The following is a 13,988-nucleotide window of genomic DNA, read 5'->3' as shown; positions in this document are numbered from 1 at the left end:
GTTGGTAGCCAGTATCATTTAGACACAAACTGGATCCCATTATAGATAATTCAGAAGTTTTTCATACTGGTATAACTTATAATGTTTTGGTTTTTTCAAAATATGTTTTTATTGATTTCAGAGAGAAGAACGGAGAGCGAGAGAGAGAAACATTAATGATGAGAGAGAGTCATTGACCGGCTGTCATACCTCTCAGTGGGGATTGAGCCCACAACTGAGACATGTGCCCTGTCCCTGAATTGAACCGTGACCTCCTGGTTCATAGGTCAACACCCAACCACTGAGCCATGCCGGCCAGGCAAATTAGTTTTAATATTGTTAAAACGCTACAGAGTTAAAGTTGCAAATAATTTTTTTGTCCTATGTCCATGTAGATAAAGGAGGATATTTAAGAGATGGCTTCTTACTGCTTTACCTTTTCTATTAACATTTTAGATCAGAAGCTACGTTACTCATTCTCTGAAGGAAAATGCTTATTAATTATAGGATTTAAATTATGCCTAACCATATCAATGTCCAGGTCTCTTCTCATAGTGTCACTCGTACTCTGATTTTACTCACTTTCCAGTGTATTCATGAAATGAACACAGACTGGGAAAAGATATTATTTGCCCCCAAGTGACAGTCTTTTTCAGTCCTGCATTTGCTAGAGCACAGGTGTATGCCACGATTTCAGTTCTGTTGAAAGCTTTGATTTAAAGTTCCCATTCCAGCCCTTACTGCTGTAGCTCGGTTGGTTGGAGTGTCAGCCCGCACAACAAAAAGGTCCTGGGTTCAGTTCCTGGTCAGGGTGTATGCTCAGGTTGTGGGTTTGATCCCTAGTCAAGGATGGGTATGGAACCTGGCCGATGTTTCTCTCATATCGATGTTTCTCTCCCCCCTCCCTCCCTCGTCCTGTCCTCTCTCAGAACTCAGTAAGGACATACCCTTGGGTGAGGAGTAGAAACAAAAGGTGTGAAGTTCCTGTTCCAACCTGGGCCACTTGTGTGACTTCACATGTGTTGTCTTAGCCACTGTGAATAGGGGGGTTGCATCTTTTACTGGGAGTTTTCATATGTGCATATTTTGAAATCCTTAAATTAACAAAACAGATCTAGAAAAAAGCAGCTCATGAAGGGCCCAAAGTTGATTGATTCTTGAGCTTTGTAATTTTGCTTTATCCTCTGCACACTAACCCTCTCAGCTTATTAACATTCTCGTAATTAGAGATATGTATTCTTCCCACATTATTTCCTCAGTGTTCATTGTTTTTGTAGTTATATGTAGAAATCCACTTCAACATAGTGTATAATAAGCTGCTGACCATTTTTTAGAATAAGCTTTCTTCTGTCTTTGTGTACCTGTTTTGTTTTTTACAGTAATTTTGACTTGAGGTATAAGTGATCCCAGAACTATTTTTGGTATCTTTATCTTTTTAACAAAAGTGTTAGCTTTTTTAAAAGCTGAATGTTTTAAAGTCTGGTTTAAATTTTTGAATTTTTAGAAAACCATGCCAGTAGTTGTGATTATATACCAAGAAATGGAGATTCTCCTAAAATCAATAACACACACATATATATATACACACACACACATACATATATATAAAGATTTGCATGTTGTTTAACACAGAGAGTGGAGAACCTAGATAAGAATGGATATTCACCCCTGAATCCTGACCATTGTCTGAAACCTACCTCTAGATAGGCTGGGTTTGCTTTTGGATCCAAGTGAACCAGCCACATGGACTGTGCTTTCCTTTATCCAGATGGCTCATTACTGACCAGTAACAGGTCATTTAAGAGAAAAATTTTCCAGAGCCTATTTGGCAGTTTTGTTTGGGGGACAATTTTTATTTCCATGCTTTAACCTTGGCAACAACACCTGTTGTCACAGCACACACCTGGCTAAATAAATCCAGAGCCTTGTGTTCTTTTAACCTCTTGCTGGATTTCTCTGCATTTTCTACAGAAAGATTGTAAGTAAAATAGATGGCGACAAGGACGGGTTTGTCACTGTGGATGAACTCAAAGACTGGATTAAATTTGCACAAAAGCGCTGGATTTACGAGGATGTAGAGCGACAGTGGAAGGGGCATGACCTCAATGAGGACGGCCTCGTTTCCTGGGAGGAATATAAAAATGCCACCTACGGCTACGTTTTAGGTAGGTCCCTACTACCTGGGGGAAAAGCCTTGTGGAGCTGGCACCTTGAAACGTAACTGTTTTGTCTTGTAGAATGATTGTAGATAAAATAGACGCCGATAAAGATGGGTTTGTGACGGAGGGGGAGCTGAAATCCTGGATTAAGCACGCCCAGAAGAAATACATATATGACAATGTTGAAAACCAATGGCAGGAGTTTGATATGAATCAAGACGGCTTAATCTCCTGGGATGAGTACAGGAACGTGACTTATGGCACTTACCTGGGTAAGGGGCAAGATGTCAGTTGGCAGAGACCATGGTCTTGAGTCAAAGAAACAAATGGGTCACGCAGTGAAGGAAAGGAAGAAACTACTTTACGAAACTCTTAAAATAGCTCCGTGCTGAGCTGATTTTCCTTTATTTTATTAAGTTTAAATTTGTATATTATGTATTTTTAAAAATTTGTTTAATTTTGGTTTTTGAAGGTCTGGAATCTTCTACATGTTAGTATTTCAGATATATTTTTACCATGCTTTCTTTTTGTCATCCCTCAGAGAGACCATTTTTGACTAGATCTTTGTTTAAAAGGCTGCATTGTTCCTACAATGCAAAGCAGAAGGCTTTGATATTTCTCTTCACATGGTCACATTAAGGTCTTGGAACTGAAACTCAAACCAAATTAGGTTCCTTTATAACTGGTGAAAATAGGAGGAAAATTAGTCTTTTCTTAATAAAATAAAGATCAACTACAGCTTTCCTTGATAAAATTTAACTCTTTTAGTATGCTTGCTTACTGAAGTTTAGAAATGAAAATTTCCCATTTGTTTTCTCTGGCACATCAGTTTATCAGCCTGCTTTGCAAATGCTTCAAGGCAAATAAATATGACTTTGATTGCTTTCTGTTGATTTGGTAGCTTGTGTGCTTGGCCACCTGTTAGTAATTTTCATTTACTTATTACACTTGCCTGCTATTGAATGCTAGGTGGCGATGTTACTGAGTTGATGATTTAGGGTGTTTCTGTTAGTGTTTCTCTATTGAACGTGGTTACAGTTTGAGACAAGAATGTATAAATGTTCCGTCTTGCATTTTTATCCCAGAAATTAGGCACATTTCTGGGTTAAAGCAGGCATTTTCCACCCTGACAGTGAGTGTATAAGGGTCGGTTTCCCCCACTAGATTGCCAGCTGTCCATGTTAATTACAGGACCGCATGCATTTCTAGTGAAGAGACTTTTATTTCTGTATGGGCTTGTTCTCATTCCTAAGACTGAAGTGGCAGTCTCTCTCCAAACTTGACACTTAGCCAAGAACCAAACATAGACTTCACCCAATTAAGAACACGTGTATTAAAAAGTCAGGGCAGATGGAGAGACATTCGTGCTTCTTAATCTCTGGCAGGGACCCAACACCCTCCTGATTTGTTTGGAATTAAGTATAAATACAAAACAAAGGGTAGGCTATTGGTGATCTAAACAGAATGGTGTGTTAATAAATCTCAGCTCAGACCTAGGTACTCACTAGCTGCTCAGAGTGATTCTTAAACTCTGTATGATTATGTGCATAAAAATCTGTTAAGAGCTCTGTTAGTTCACTGGGCAAATGATTCGATGTAATGGGTATTTCTACTGACTGAGACTGCATAAGCTGAAGCACTGGCTGGAGAAGCAATGTCTTTATAAGGCATCTTTCCCTCGAGGCATGTGGATGGACAGTACCCAAGGGATGATGAGTTGTCTTACAGAAGTGCTGAGGAGTGTTTTGTGAGTGTATTCTTGATTCATTTTAGAGTTCAGGTATAAATCATCTTTGCTTTTAATTAAAATCTATCATAATGAATCTGCTTTCCACCAAAGGACCGGTAACACTGTCACTGCCACAAGTAAAATATGAAAAACAAAGATCCACCAGCCCTATACCAAAACTAGATCGGGAGCCTACCCAAAGCTGTGTGCAGGCTGGTGCTTAGGACAGATAAAGCGCTCTGAGCTGTGAAAATAGGCACATGTATTTAGTCATTGAAAATAAAATTTATGTTAGAAAAGAAAGTTATATCTTCCTTTTTCTTAATCCTTATGTATGTGCATGTTAGCAGCCTCCTAGATTCCAGTTACCATGCTTGACACTAAGGAAGAGAAGGGCTCTTGGCTCAGAATCTAGTCTTAATGTAGAGGTTGTCTTCTGTCATCTTTCTTGCTTGTGTTACCTAGTTGGTACTGAAACATTTGTTTAAAAGAGATAACTTAATATCTGGGAAAAATAATATTTTTCTGAAATTCTCCATCTTCAGCTTATTATGGCTTTGAATATACACATATAAGGTCCCCAGAACCTCATGATTCAATAAGCTGTCTTACTGAGTTTTGACACTCAACAAATAATGAAGCTTCAAGCTGCTCAACTCTCAAAATAGAGCAATAGTCTTTTTTTTAGACTGTGTTTAAAGTATGGAAAGATTGAACTATAGTATCAAAAGTTAGCAGTGTGATGATATTGTTAAGGGGGCCCTGTGTGTCTTTACAAAACTGGTACTGTATCTTTTTTTGGTCAGTATGTTGCAGGAACCGTTATTCCTTACCTTTAATGTGTGTCTTACTTTCAAAGTGGTGATGCTCTGTTGTTTGAATCCAAGTGGCTTATAATCGGATAGAAGGCCTTAAATATCTAGCTTCTTAGTGGGAGCCTGTTTAATAAAAATAGCAATAACTAACATGTATTGAAAGCCAACTATATGCCAGGCACTGTTCTAAGTACTTAACTTAGATTTATTTGCTCATTTAAACCTCAACAGTCTATGGGGCAGGAACCATTATCATCTTCACTTTACAGATGAGTAGATTGAAGCACAGTTAACTTGCCTGAGGTCACACAGCTAGGAAGTGTGGATTCAAGATTGGATTCAAACCCAGGCCTTGTGACTAGAACCACCACTGTACCTCAGATATAACCAGAAACTCAAGCCTTCAAACAGCCTCAACACCCAGTAACTGTGAAGAATCACATAACGGGTTACATAGTCCAGGAGCCAGGGTTGCATGTTGAATGGCAAACATTTACATTCGATTCGGACCTGACTTCAAGGTCTTTGATTACCAAAACTGAATGCCTACAACTGCTGCAATTGTGCCTGTGTAATCAAGAGTTATTTTTCCATTGCTTAGTTTATCTTTCTTGGAAATTGATTCCCCAGCCCACACATTTTCATGTATTCTTGAAGTCTTTTAAGATTTAACCTAAGTTTTTGTTTTCTAGATGATCCTGACCCTGATGATGGATTTAACTATAAACAGATGATGGTTAGAGATGAGCGGAGGTTTAAGATGGCAGACAAGGATGGGGACCTCATTGCCACAAAGGAGGAATTCACAGCTTTCCTGCACCCTGAGGAGTATGATTACATGAAAGACATAGTGGTACAGGTGGGTGAGAGCAAGGATTCTCAACAGAAATGTAGTTTCTCTTTTTTTTTTTGCTTACGCTGTCTTTCCCCTTTCCTCTGTATTTGGAAGAGTGACTTGCTATACAGGTGCTGACCAGGTTGAGTCCAGGCTCTATCCCTCTGTTGTTCTGTGATAAAGTCATTTATTTTAGTTGCCTTATATTTTCTCTTTAGTGTGACAATACTTATCAGATGATATATTTTGCCATTTCACTGGTGGCTTCATATTGTAAGCATGAGAGAAAAATCCTATTTTTTAAAATATCCCATGACCAATAATCAGGTACTGAATAATAATAGTGATACTGAATAATTCTCACAGAGGCAGTTACCAGTAAAACATAGATTATAGCTGTAGACATACTCACTGATCACATCTCCTGTTAGTATGACTTCCACATGATTAGGACTACCAGATCATCATGGGCTTGGCGGATAGTTCATTATTAAGCAGTGCCATGGTTCCTTCAAGAAGACTCATAGTTCTTTTAGGTTGAAGCATAAAGGATTGATAATATTTTATCATTTTCCAGCTAGAAAAACAGCAATTTCCTATAGTTTTACCATACCCACACATACACATATAATTACACATGTATATATTTGTGTATTTTAATGAATGATAAATAACTGCTGAAACTAATTCATCCAGATACTAACTTTGATAGTCTCTTCTTAATCTTTTCTGTCTAGGAAACAATGGAAGATATAGATAAGAATGCTGATGGTTTCATTGATCTAGAAGAGTATATTGGTAAGTTTGTTTCTGGCATCTCTCTTAAGAGGAAGATATGTTCGCCCATAGAAACAATTTGCCCCATTGTTCAACTCTTAGCACATTAAGCCAAAGCAGTGTGAGGAATAGTGGGTTGTGGTAAAGTATCTGTAACAGCACTGGCCAATCAAAATGTAAATGTGAGCCACATATGTAATTTTAACTTTTTCGTGGCCATATCCAAAATAAATGAAAAAGCCATGGCCTCTGTGGCTCTGTTGGTTGAGCGTTGTCCCGTGCACTCAGAGGTCACTGGTTAATTGCCGGTCAGTGCACGTGCCTGGGTTGTGGGCTCAGCTCGATCCCTAGTGGGGGTGTGCAGCGGCTTTTAGATAGATGTGTCTCTTATCTATTTCTCTTTCCTCTCCCTCTCCCTTTCTCTCTAAAATCAATAAAAACATTTTTAAAAAATAAACAGATGAAATTAATTTCAATAATATTTCATGAAACCAAATATTGTAATTAGACATTATCATAAATTGAGGGGTTTTGTTTTTCATACTAAGTCTTCAAAAGTGTATTTTACACTTATAGCACATCTCAGTTGGGTCCAGCCTCATTTCAAGTCCTCGATAGCCACATATGGCCAGTGGCTGCCACACAGGCCAACGCTGATATAGTACATCCCAGATGCCCTGTGAAAGTGACAGTAAAGAGTTTCAGGGAGCCTAGACTGGCCTAAGGAAACCCAGGAGGAGAAGATAGAGAATAGAATAAAAGAGGTGGATGAATAAGTGACCAGGATTGCTGCTCCCTCTCAGAGCCTGTTTTCACTGTGTTCTATTTATGTTTTCCATTTAGGTTCTCTTTTGTTTGTTTTTTTAAGTTGCTCCTTTCTGCCATTTTTTCTTGTAGCTGTCTGTTTTAAAGAGTTTTTGTTTATTTGTTTGTTTTTTTGTCTTGATGCTACACTTTCAAGGCTAATTTCTCACAAGTAAGGCTGTTTTTAGTCTCAGAATAATTTCACAATTTTCTCATTGCCTTAAAAAAGGGAGCTGCCTCTCTCACAAAGTAGTTGAGCAAATTGTTTCCCAATTACTATGATGGAAATTAAAATAAGTTAAGGAGAAGAGATGAAAGATAATTAGGAATATCTTTGTTACAAATGTCATTCCTTTTTTTAAAAAAAAAAAAATATTTTTATTGATTTCAGAGAGAGGAAAGGAGAGGGGGAGAGAGAGATAGAAACATCAATGATAAGAGAGTCCCTGATTGGCTGCCCCCTGCACACCCCCTGCTGGGGATCGAGCCCGAAACTGAATAACTACCTTTGCTTAGAACTACTAGAAACTATTTAAACTTCTACTCAGTGTGTTCCCATGCCTACATGAAGTGTACCTACACTTATTTAGATGTCGAATAACTGAGGAGTCTTCAGACTTTTGCACTCACATAATTCCTAAAAGAATTTTGACAAACAGTGTTCCCTTACACATTTAAAAATTGGCATCTAAAATATTTAAACAGGTGCCCGGCCGGTTGAGCGTCGACCTAGGATCCAGGCGATCGGGGTTTGATTCCCGGTCAGGGCACATGCCCGGTTGTGGGCTCAATCAGTGACTCTCTCATCATTGATGTTTCTATCTCTCTTTCTCCCTCTCCTTTCCTCTCTCTGAAATCAATAAAGATATATTTTTAAAAATAAATAAAATAAAATAGTTAAACAGAAACTTAAAACAGTTGTATAGAAAAATCTCTCTGTAGCCCTAGCGGGTTTTGCTCAGTGGTTAGAGCAGTGGCCCAAGGACTGAAGGGTCTCCGGCTCAATACCCGTCAAGGGCACATCACCTTGGTTGCAGGTTCAATCCTTGGCCCTGGTCAGGGCATGTTTGGGAGGCAACCAATTGATGCGTCTCCCTCCCTCCCTCCCTCCCTCCCTCCCTCCCTCCCTCTCTCTCTCTCTCTTTTCCTTCCACTCTCTGAAAATGGAAAAAAATTTCGTCAGGTGAGGATTTTTTTTAAAAAGCCTATTATTTTAGAGATACATTCTAAAATATACTTAGTAATTGGTTGGAGACAGTTTTGGCTTGTAACATACACGCCACAAGTTTCCCTGAAAATTTGAAACAGCACTTTTCTAAAACCAGTGGTTGAGTTTAATTAGTTACCTTGGAGTAAAATGGAATGTCGGAAATAACTGTCTTGTAAAAATTAGTTTTTATCTCTCTCGATGCTAATCATCTCCCTTTAAAGGCTTTTTTAAGATATAGGGACCCTGTTGGCTCTCATATCACAAAAAACCAATAGTTGGAAATATTCTTGTTGCAAGATCAATTAAGTTTTAGGAAAATACCTTGTTTTCAAGTTCTCTCTGACCTAAAATACCCTCGTAACTGCTATTAGATTCCAAACAGTTAGATGAGTAAGGAGGGTTAGACCAGATTAGTGTGGAGCAGTCTTTGGTAAAAGTAAAACCCATCTTTTCTATGTATGTCTGTGCATACAGGTGACATGTACAGCCATGATGGAAATGCTGATGAACCAGAATGGGTAAAGACAGAAAGAGAACAATTTGTTGAGTTTCGAGATAAGAACCGTGATGGGAAGATGGACAAGGAAGAGACCAAGGACTGGATTCTTCCCTCAGACTATGATCATGCCGAAGCAGAAGCCAGGCACCTAGTCTATGAGTCAGACCAGAACAAGGTAAGTCTGGCCAGGCCCAAACAATCAAGCAGTGATGGAAGTCTATTTCTAGGGATTGCCTAAAAAATTCCTATTAAGGTACATAAAGCATTTACGGTCTTAATTAATCTAAGTCTGCTACCAGTCTAAAGTTGGCAATTGAAAACTTACAGGGCAGCACTAGCTATCTGATGTCATTTTAGAAATCCCTTTGCCCAGTGTACATAGCATTGGAGGAACCTAGGCTTCAGGAAAGAACCTCTATATGTAACTTGTGCCCAGTGTTCCTCATCTGTTCTCTGGATCCCGAGGAAATTTTCTTTGCTTTTTCCCCTTTGTTATTTTCTTTGTTCTTTTACCAATTACAGGCTCATTTTGCCTACTCAAAGATGGTTATTTCCTTAAATCAAATATGCTTTTTAAAACTAAGTCCTTTGTAGTAGGTTATAAATAAGCTTTTTCTAGAGCCTGTTAAAATTGTCCTTGATCCAGCCCAGCTTGTGTGGCTCAGTGGTTGTCAACCCATGAACCAAGAGGTCACCAGTTAGATTCCCAGTCAGGCCACATGCCCAGGTTTTGGGCTTGATCCCCAGTAGGGGGTGTGCAGGAGGCAGCCAATCAATGTTTTCTTTCTCAACGATGTTTCTCTCTATCCCTCTCCCTTACTCTCTAAAATCAATAAAAATGTTTTTAAAAAAATAAAAGTTTAAAAAAAATTATCCTTGATCAATTATCTGAGGCATTTGGTTCATTAAAAGAGTGGTGTTAACCCATCTAAATTTGGAGATTTTTAGTATTCTGAAACATTCTTTTATCTAGGCTAATCTTCAGTTTCAAAAGCAGTTTCTTATCATCAAGCCTTTTTAAGGGTCAGTCTGTTTTGAGGTCTTAGTCACTTCAGTAGCCAGGTGCTGCGTCCTGAGATTTGTATGGAAAAGAAACTCATGCAATCATCACTTAGGAATCTGGCCTAGATGATTTTTGAGATGAATATCTGAGCTTTCATTTGGGGTTGTGTCTGGAATCTGAAGCTAGGGCATAATGGAGGTCAGGACTCCACTTGATATTAACAGATTTTGTTCCTGTTAGGTAATGACTTGATTCACTCTGAAGTATTTTACCCAGTTCTTCTTGACTGTCTACTCTTATCTAGGAGATGTCATCATTTTGCTCAAGGGCGGGAGGGGGCTCTCCTTAAAAAACCTATATCTCGCCCAGCCGGGTGTGGCTCAGCAGTTGAGCATCAACCTAGGATCCAAGCGATTGGGGTTCGATTCCTGGTCAGGGCACATGCCCGGGTTGCAGGCTTGATCCCCAGTCGGGGGCCTGCAGGAGGCAACCGATCAATGACTCTCTCATCATTGATGTTTCTATCTCTCTCTCCCCCTCTCCTTTCCTCTCTCTGAAATCAATAAAGATATATATATTTTTTAAAAACCTATATCTCTAGCATTTAGTTATTGAGCTATATTATTACTAGCCTTCCACTTTTAACTTTCTTGATAAGAAAAAGGTATCAATTGCTATTATTTGTGTGTGTGTGTGTGTGTGTGTGTGTCTGTGTGTGTGTCTGTGTGTGTGTGTGTGTGTGTGTGTGTGTACAGGCCAAGGGTGGCGGGGTAGAGTTCACATTTCATTTATTGGCAGCTAGAGTTTTAAATCTTGCCAAACCACTATTGATTGTTCTATAGCAGTGTTTCTAAATTTGGAATGGGAAATATATTTACCTCAATTCACTATTCTCTAATTTCAGGATGGCAAGCTTACAAAGGAGGAGATTGTTGACAAGTATGATTTATTTGTGGGCAGCCAGGCCACAGATTTTGGTGAGGCCTTAGTACGACATGATGAGTTCTGAGCTGCAGACAGAGGAACCCACGTTTCTTCAAAAATAATTTATTTTTACAGCTTCTGGATTCACATGAAATTGTTTGCGCTACTGAGACTGTTATTACAAACTTTTTAAGACGTGAAAAAACATAACGAAAACCATCCCATCCCCATTCCTTCTCCTCTCTGAGGGACTGGAGGAAAACCATGCTTCTGAGGAACAACTAATTAGTACACTTGTGTTTGTAGATTTACACTTTGTATTATGTATAACATGGTGTTTATTTTTGTATTTGTTCTTTGGTTGGGAGTATGATATGAAGGATCAAGATCCTCAACTCATACTTATAGGCAAAAATTAGCCCTTCACTCTTTCTCAACCCTTACCATGTAATTTTTATAATTCTGACTTACCTAATTTTTTAAGCCTGAGATCAATAAGAAATGTTTGGAAGAGAGAAAAAAGAAAAAATATACCCCACAGTTTATATTTAGAAAAATAATTATCTTGCCTATTGAAAAGGTTATTTCATCAGTAGTAGGGGCCATATATTTTATTCAGTTGCTACAGTTCCAGCAACTGATCCTGGCATTATTGGGGCAAGGACAGATTCCTGTGCTGTAAGAAAGCTTGGCTCAACTTGATTTCATTCATCCTTTTTTTTTTTTTTTTCCTTCCCTCTGTAGGACTAGCTGTTTGCTAATTTTGTCAAGCACAGCTGTGGTAGGAAGAGTTAGGGCCAGTGCCCTGAAAATCAAGTAGTGAGTGTGATCTTTTTACAGAGCTATACATAGAAACAGCTGGAAAACTACAAGTGTTTTCAGGGCACACACTTTTTTTCTGGGTGTGCATCTGTTGAAGTTCTCTAGACTGTCTTGCCTATTGAATCAATGTAAGTGCCCCATTTGGCTCCTATTTTCCCAGATGTTCCCAGGAATTAATTTTGCTTTCACTGCGGTTAAAATGTGGTGCTTTCCAATCATGTCACTGAAAGTGCCTTTTAACAAGAGAAATGATCACTGAATAAGGATTCTCTTAAGAAACACTAAGATAAAGAGATTATTTGGACCACCTTATATGAAAGCTTAGGACCTCCCAATGTAGTGGGGAACTTTTTTTTCTTCTCTTTTAGACAGTGGTTAAATAGCAGTATTAGTTAGGAGCTCAGTTGCAGTGTTTTTATTTTGTGGGCTGGTTTCCAAAAACCACATGCTGCTGAATTTACCAGGGATCCTCATACCTCAGAATGCTAACCACTTACTACCAGGCCTGTTTCTGTGTCAGCTGGAGAGCTTGAGCTCAGACTCAAAGATGAGAGGGCCTACAGAGAGGGCTCTTTGGTTTGAGGACCATTGCTTACCCTTCCTGCCTTTGACCTGTCACTCACTAGTACCCCACCCACAGGCCCCTTTTCCCACTGCCAAACTAAAAGTTTATCTTGGATCAACAGATTGCCAATCCTTATCAAAGAGAGGGACATTGTAGAAAGAGCTGAAGAAACTGTCCTCTGTTCCCAACTCACTTTACTCCTATTTTACATAACACAAACTGTCTTTTTGGTCCCTTTCTTACAGATGGACCTCTTTTGAGAGAGTTTATTATATTCCAAGTTTTTAGCCCTCAGGTTACTAAGATAAATATATATATATATCTAACCTTTATTATTTCATATATCTTTCTGGATAATATTCGGGTGGTGCTGGGTGATTATTATAACCTGAACTTAGGTGTGTTCTTTGGTCTTCCACGATCATGTTGAGGTGGGCTACTTGGGCTGGTGAAAAGCCAGATATCATGTAACTTCACCCCAGCCTTTTATTGAGCTCTTGAGAGTGGGTACACTCTTTTAAGTTTAATCCCAGCATAGGGGGCATGGAAATTCTCTGCCCTCCAGATTCCCCACTTTTTATTGTTAAGAAGACCAGAGATAACTAATCAATGCCACCAACTCTGGCTTAGTTAGAGCACATCATGACTGGCAGGAGAGCCTCCTGGCTCTCTAAGGGAAGAGAACCCAGGCCTTACGTTAAAGTCACACTTAGAAAGCAAACCTTCATCTGCCGAGACAGCACCTGGATGCTGGGTGCTAAGCAGCAAACATTGTACTCTAATCTCTAATCCCCCTGGATTATTTTTTTGGTTTAAAGCCTGGCACTGATGGACAGTAGCTGCACACCCATATTGTGTGTCCTGTGAATGCTAGCTCTCTTGAATTTGGATATTGATTATTTTTTATAGAGTGTAAACCAAGTTTTATATTCTATAATGCAAACAGGTACCTATCTGTTTCTAAATAAAACTGTTTACATTCATTGTGGGGTATGTGTGGCCTTTATTCTCTCTTTTTTTTTTAATTTTATTTTTGTTTAAAATATTACAGATGTCCCTTTTTCTCCCCAATGACCCGTTCCACCCCGTCCCATCCCCCTCCCCAGTCCCTCTCCCTACCATTGTCTCTGTCCTTGGGTTGTGCGTATATGTATATAATTCTTTGGTTACTCTCCCCCTCCACCCACCCGCCCTTATTCTCTTAAGAAATAGAATGCTTTGCACAGAATTATGAGTGCTATAAAATGTCACAGAAAAAAGCTCTCCTGGAAAGTTGACGTACCCCTCAACTAAAGAAGTTACTGCCTTCTTCCAAATTGGTTACTCTTCCTAAAATCCAGCATCCTCACTATAGCTGTAATCCTGCTCTCTTCCCATTACATAGTTATCTGATCAAACTCAAGCCATTCCTGAATCTACACACATTTATCTTGATTTTTATTTCAAAAAGGCTCTTTTTCATGTGAAGAGTAGTATAAAATATAAAAGTTTTTTGAACATTTTGGTGCAATTTTAGCCTGGTTGGTGTGGTTCAGTGGTTGAGTGTCAGCCCAGTAACCAGGAGATCATGGTTCAATTCTGATCAGGGCACGTGCCCATGTTACAGGCTTGATCCCCAGTAGGGGGCGGGCAGGAGGCAGCCGATCAGTGACTCTCATCATTGATGTTTCTCCCTTTCTGAAATCAGTAAAAACGTTTTTTAAAAATGTGCAATTGTATTTTTAGAACATAAACTGAATTAAACTTGACTTTAGTAAATATACCTCTTAAGACAAATATATAGGTTCAGCCAAATGGGAGGGGAGAGGGAAAGGAAACACCTGGAATAATTCATACTGGCTCGGGCTTATAAACATGGCTGTTCCTG

The 13,988-nt window shown here is 39.0% G+C and overlaps 1 protein-coding gene across 2 annotated transcripts in view; it reads left to right on the top strand.

Annotated features, from left to right (window-relative positions):
* Positions 1-13,092, top strand: part of CALU (calumenin) — a 28,556-nt gene extending 15,464 nt beyond the window's left edge. Inside the window, exons 3-7 of one of the 2 annotated variants that reach the window (XM_016213372.2) lie at positions 2,217-2,410; positions 5,375-5,541; positions 6,255-6,315; positions 8,783-8,982; positions 10,715-13,092. In XM_016213372.2, coding sequence (XP_016068858.1) covers positions 2,217-2,410; positions 5,375-5,541; positions 6,255-6,315; positions 8,783-8,982; positions 10,715-10,819 — 727 coding nt within the window. In that variant the 3' untranslated portion in view covers positions 10,820-13,092. Of the gene's footprint in view, positions 1-1,950; positions 2,145-2,216; positions 2,411-5,374; positions 5,542-6,254; positions 6,316-8,782; positions 8,983-10,714 lie in introns of both variants that reach the window. The other variant, XM_016213371.2, reaches the window with a different exon arrangement.
* The last annotated feature ends 896 nt before the right edge of the window (positions 13,093-13,988 follow it).

Source organism: Miniopterus natalensis, chromosome 10 (assembly GCF_054644295.1).
Source record: "Miniopterus natalensis isolate mMinNat1 chromosome 10, mMinNat1.hap1, whole genome shotgun sequence".
Lineage (NCBI taxonomy): Eukaryota > Metazoa > Chordata > Mammalia > Chiroptera > Miniopteridae > Miniopterus > Miniopterus natalensis.
This window is presented reverse-complemented; position numbering and strand designations above follow the sequence as displayed.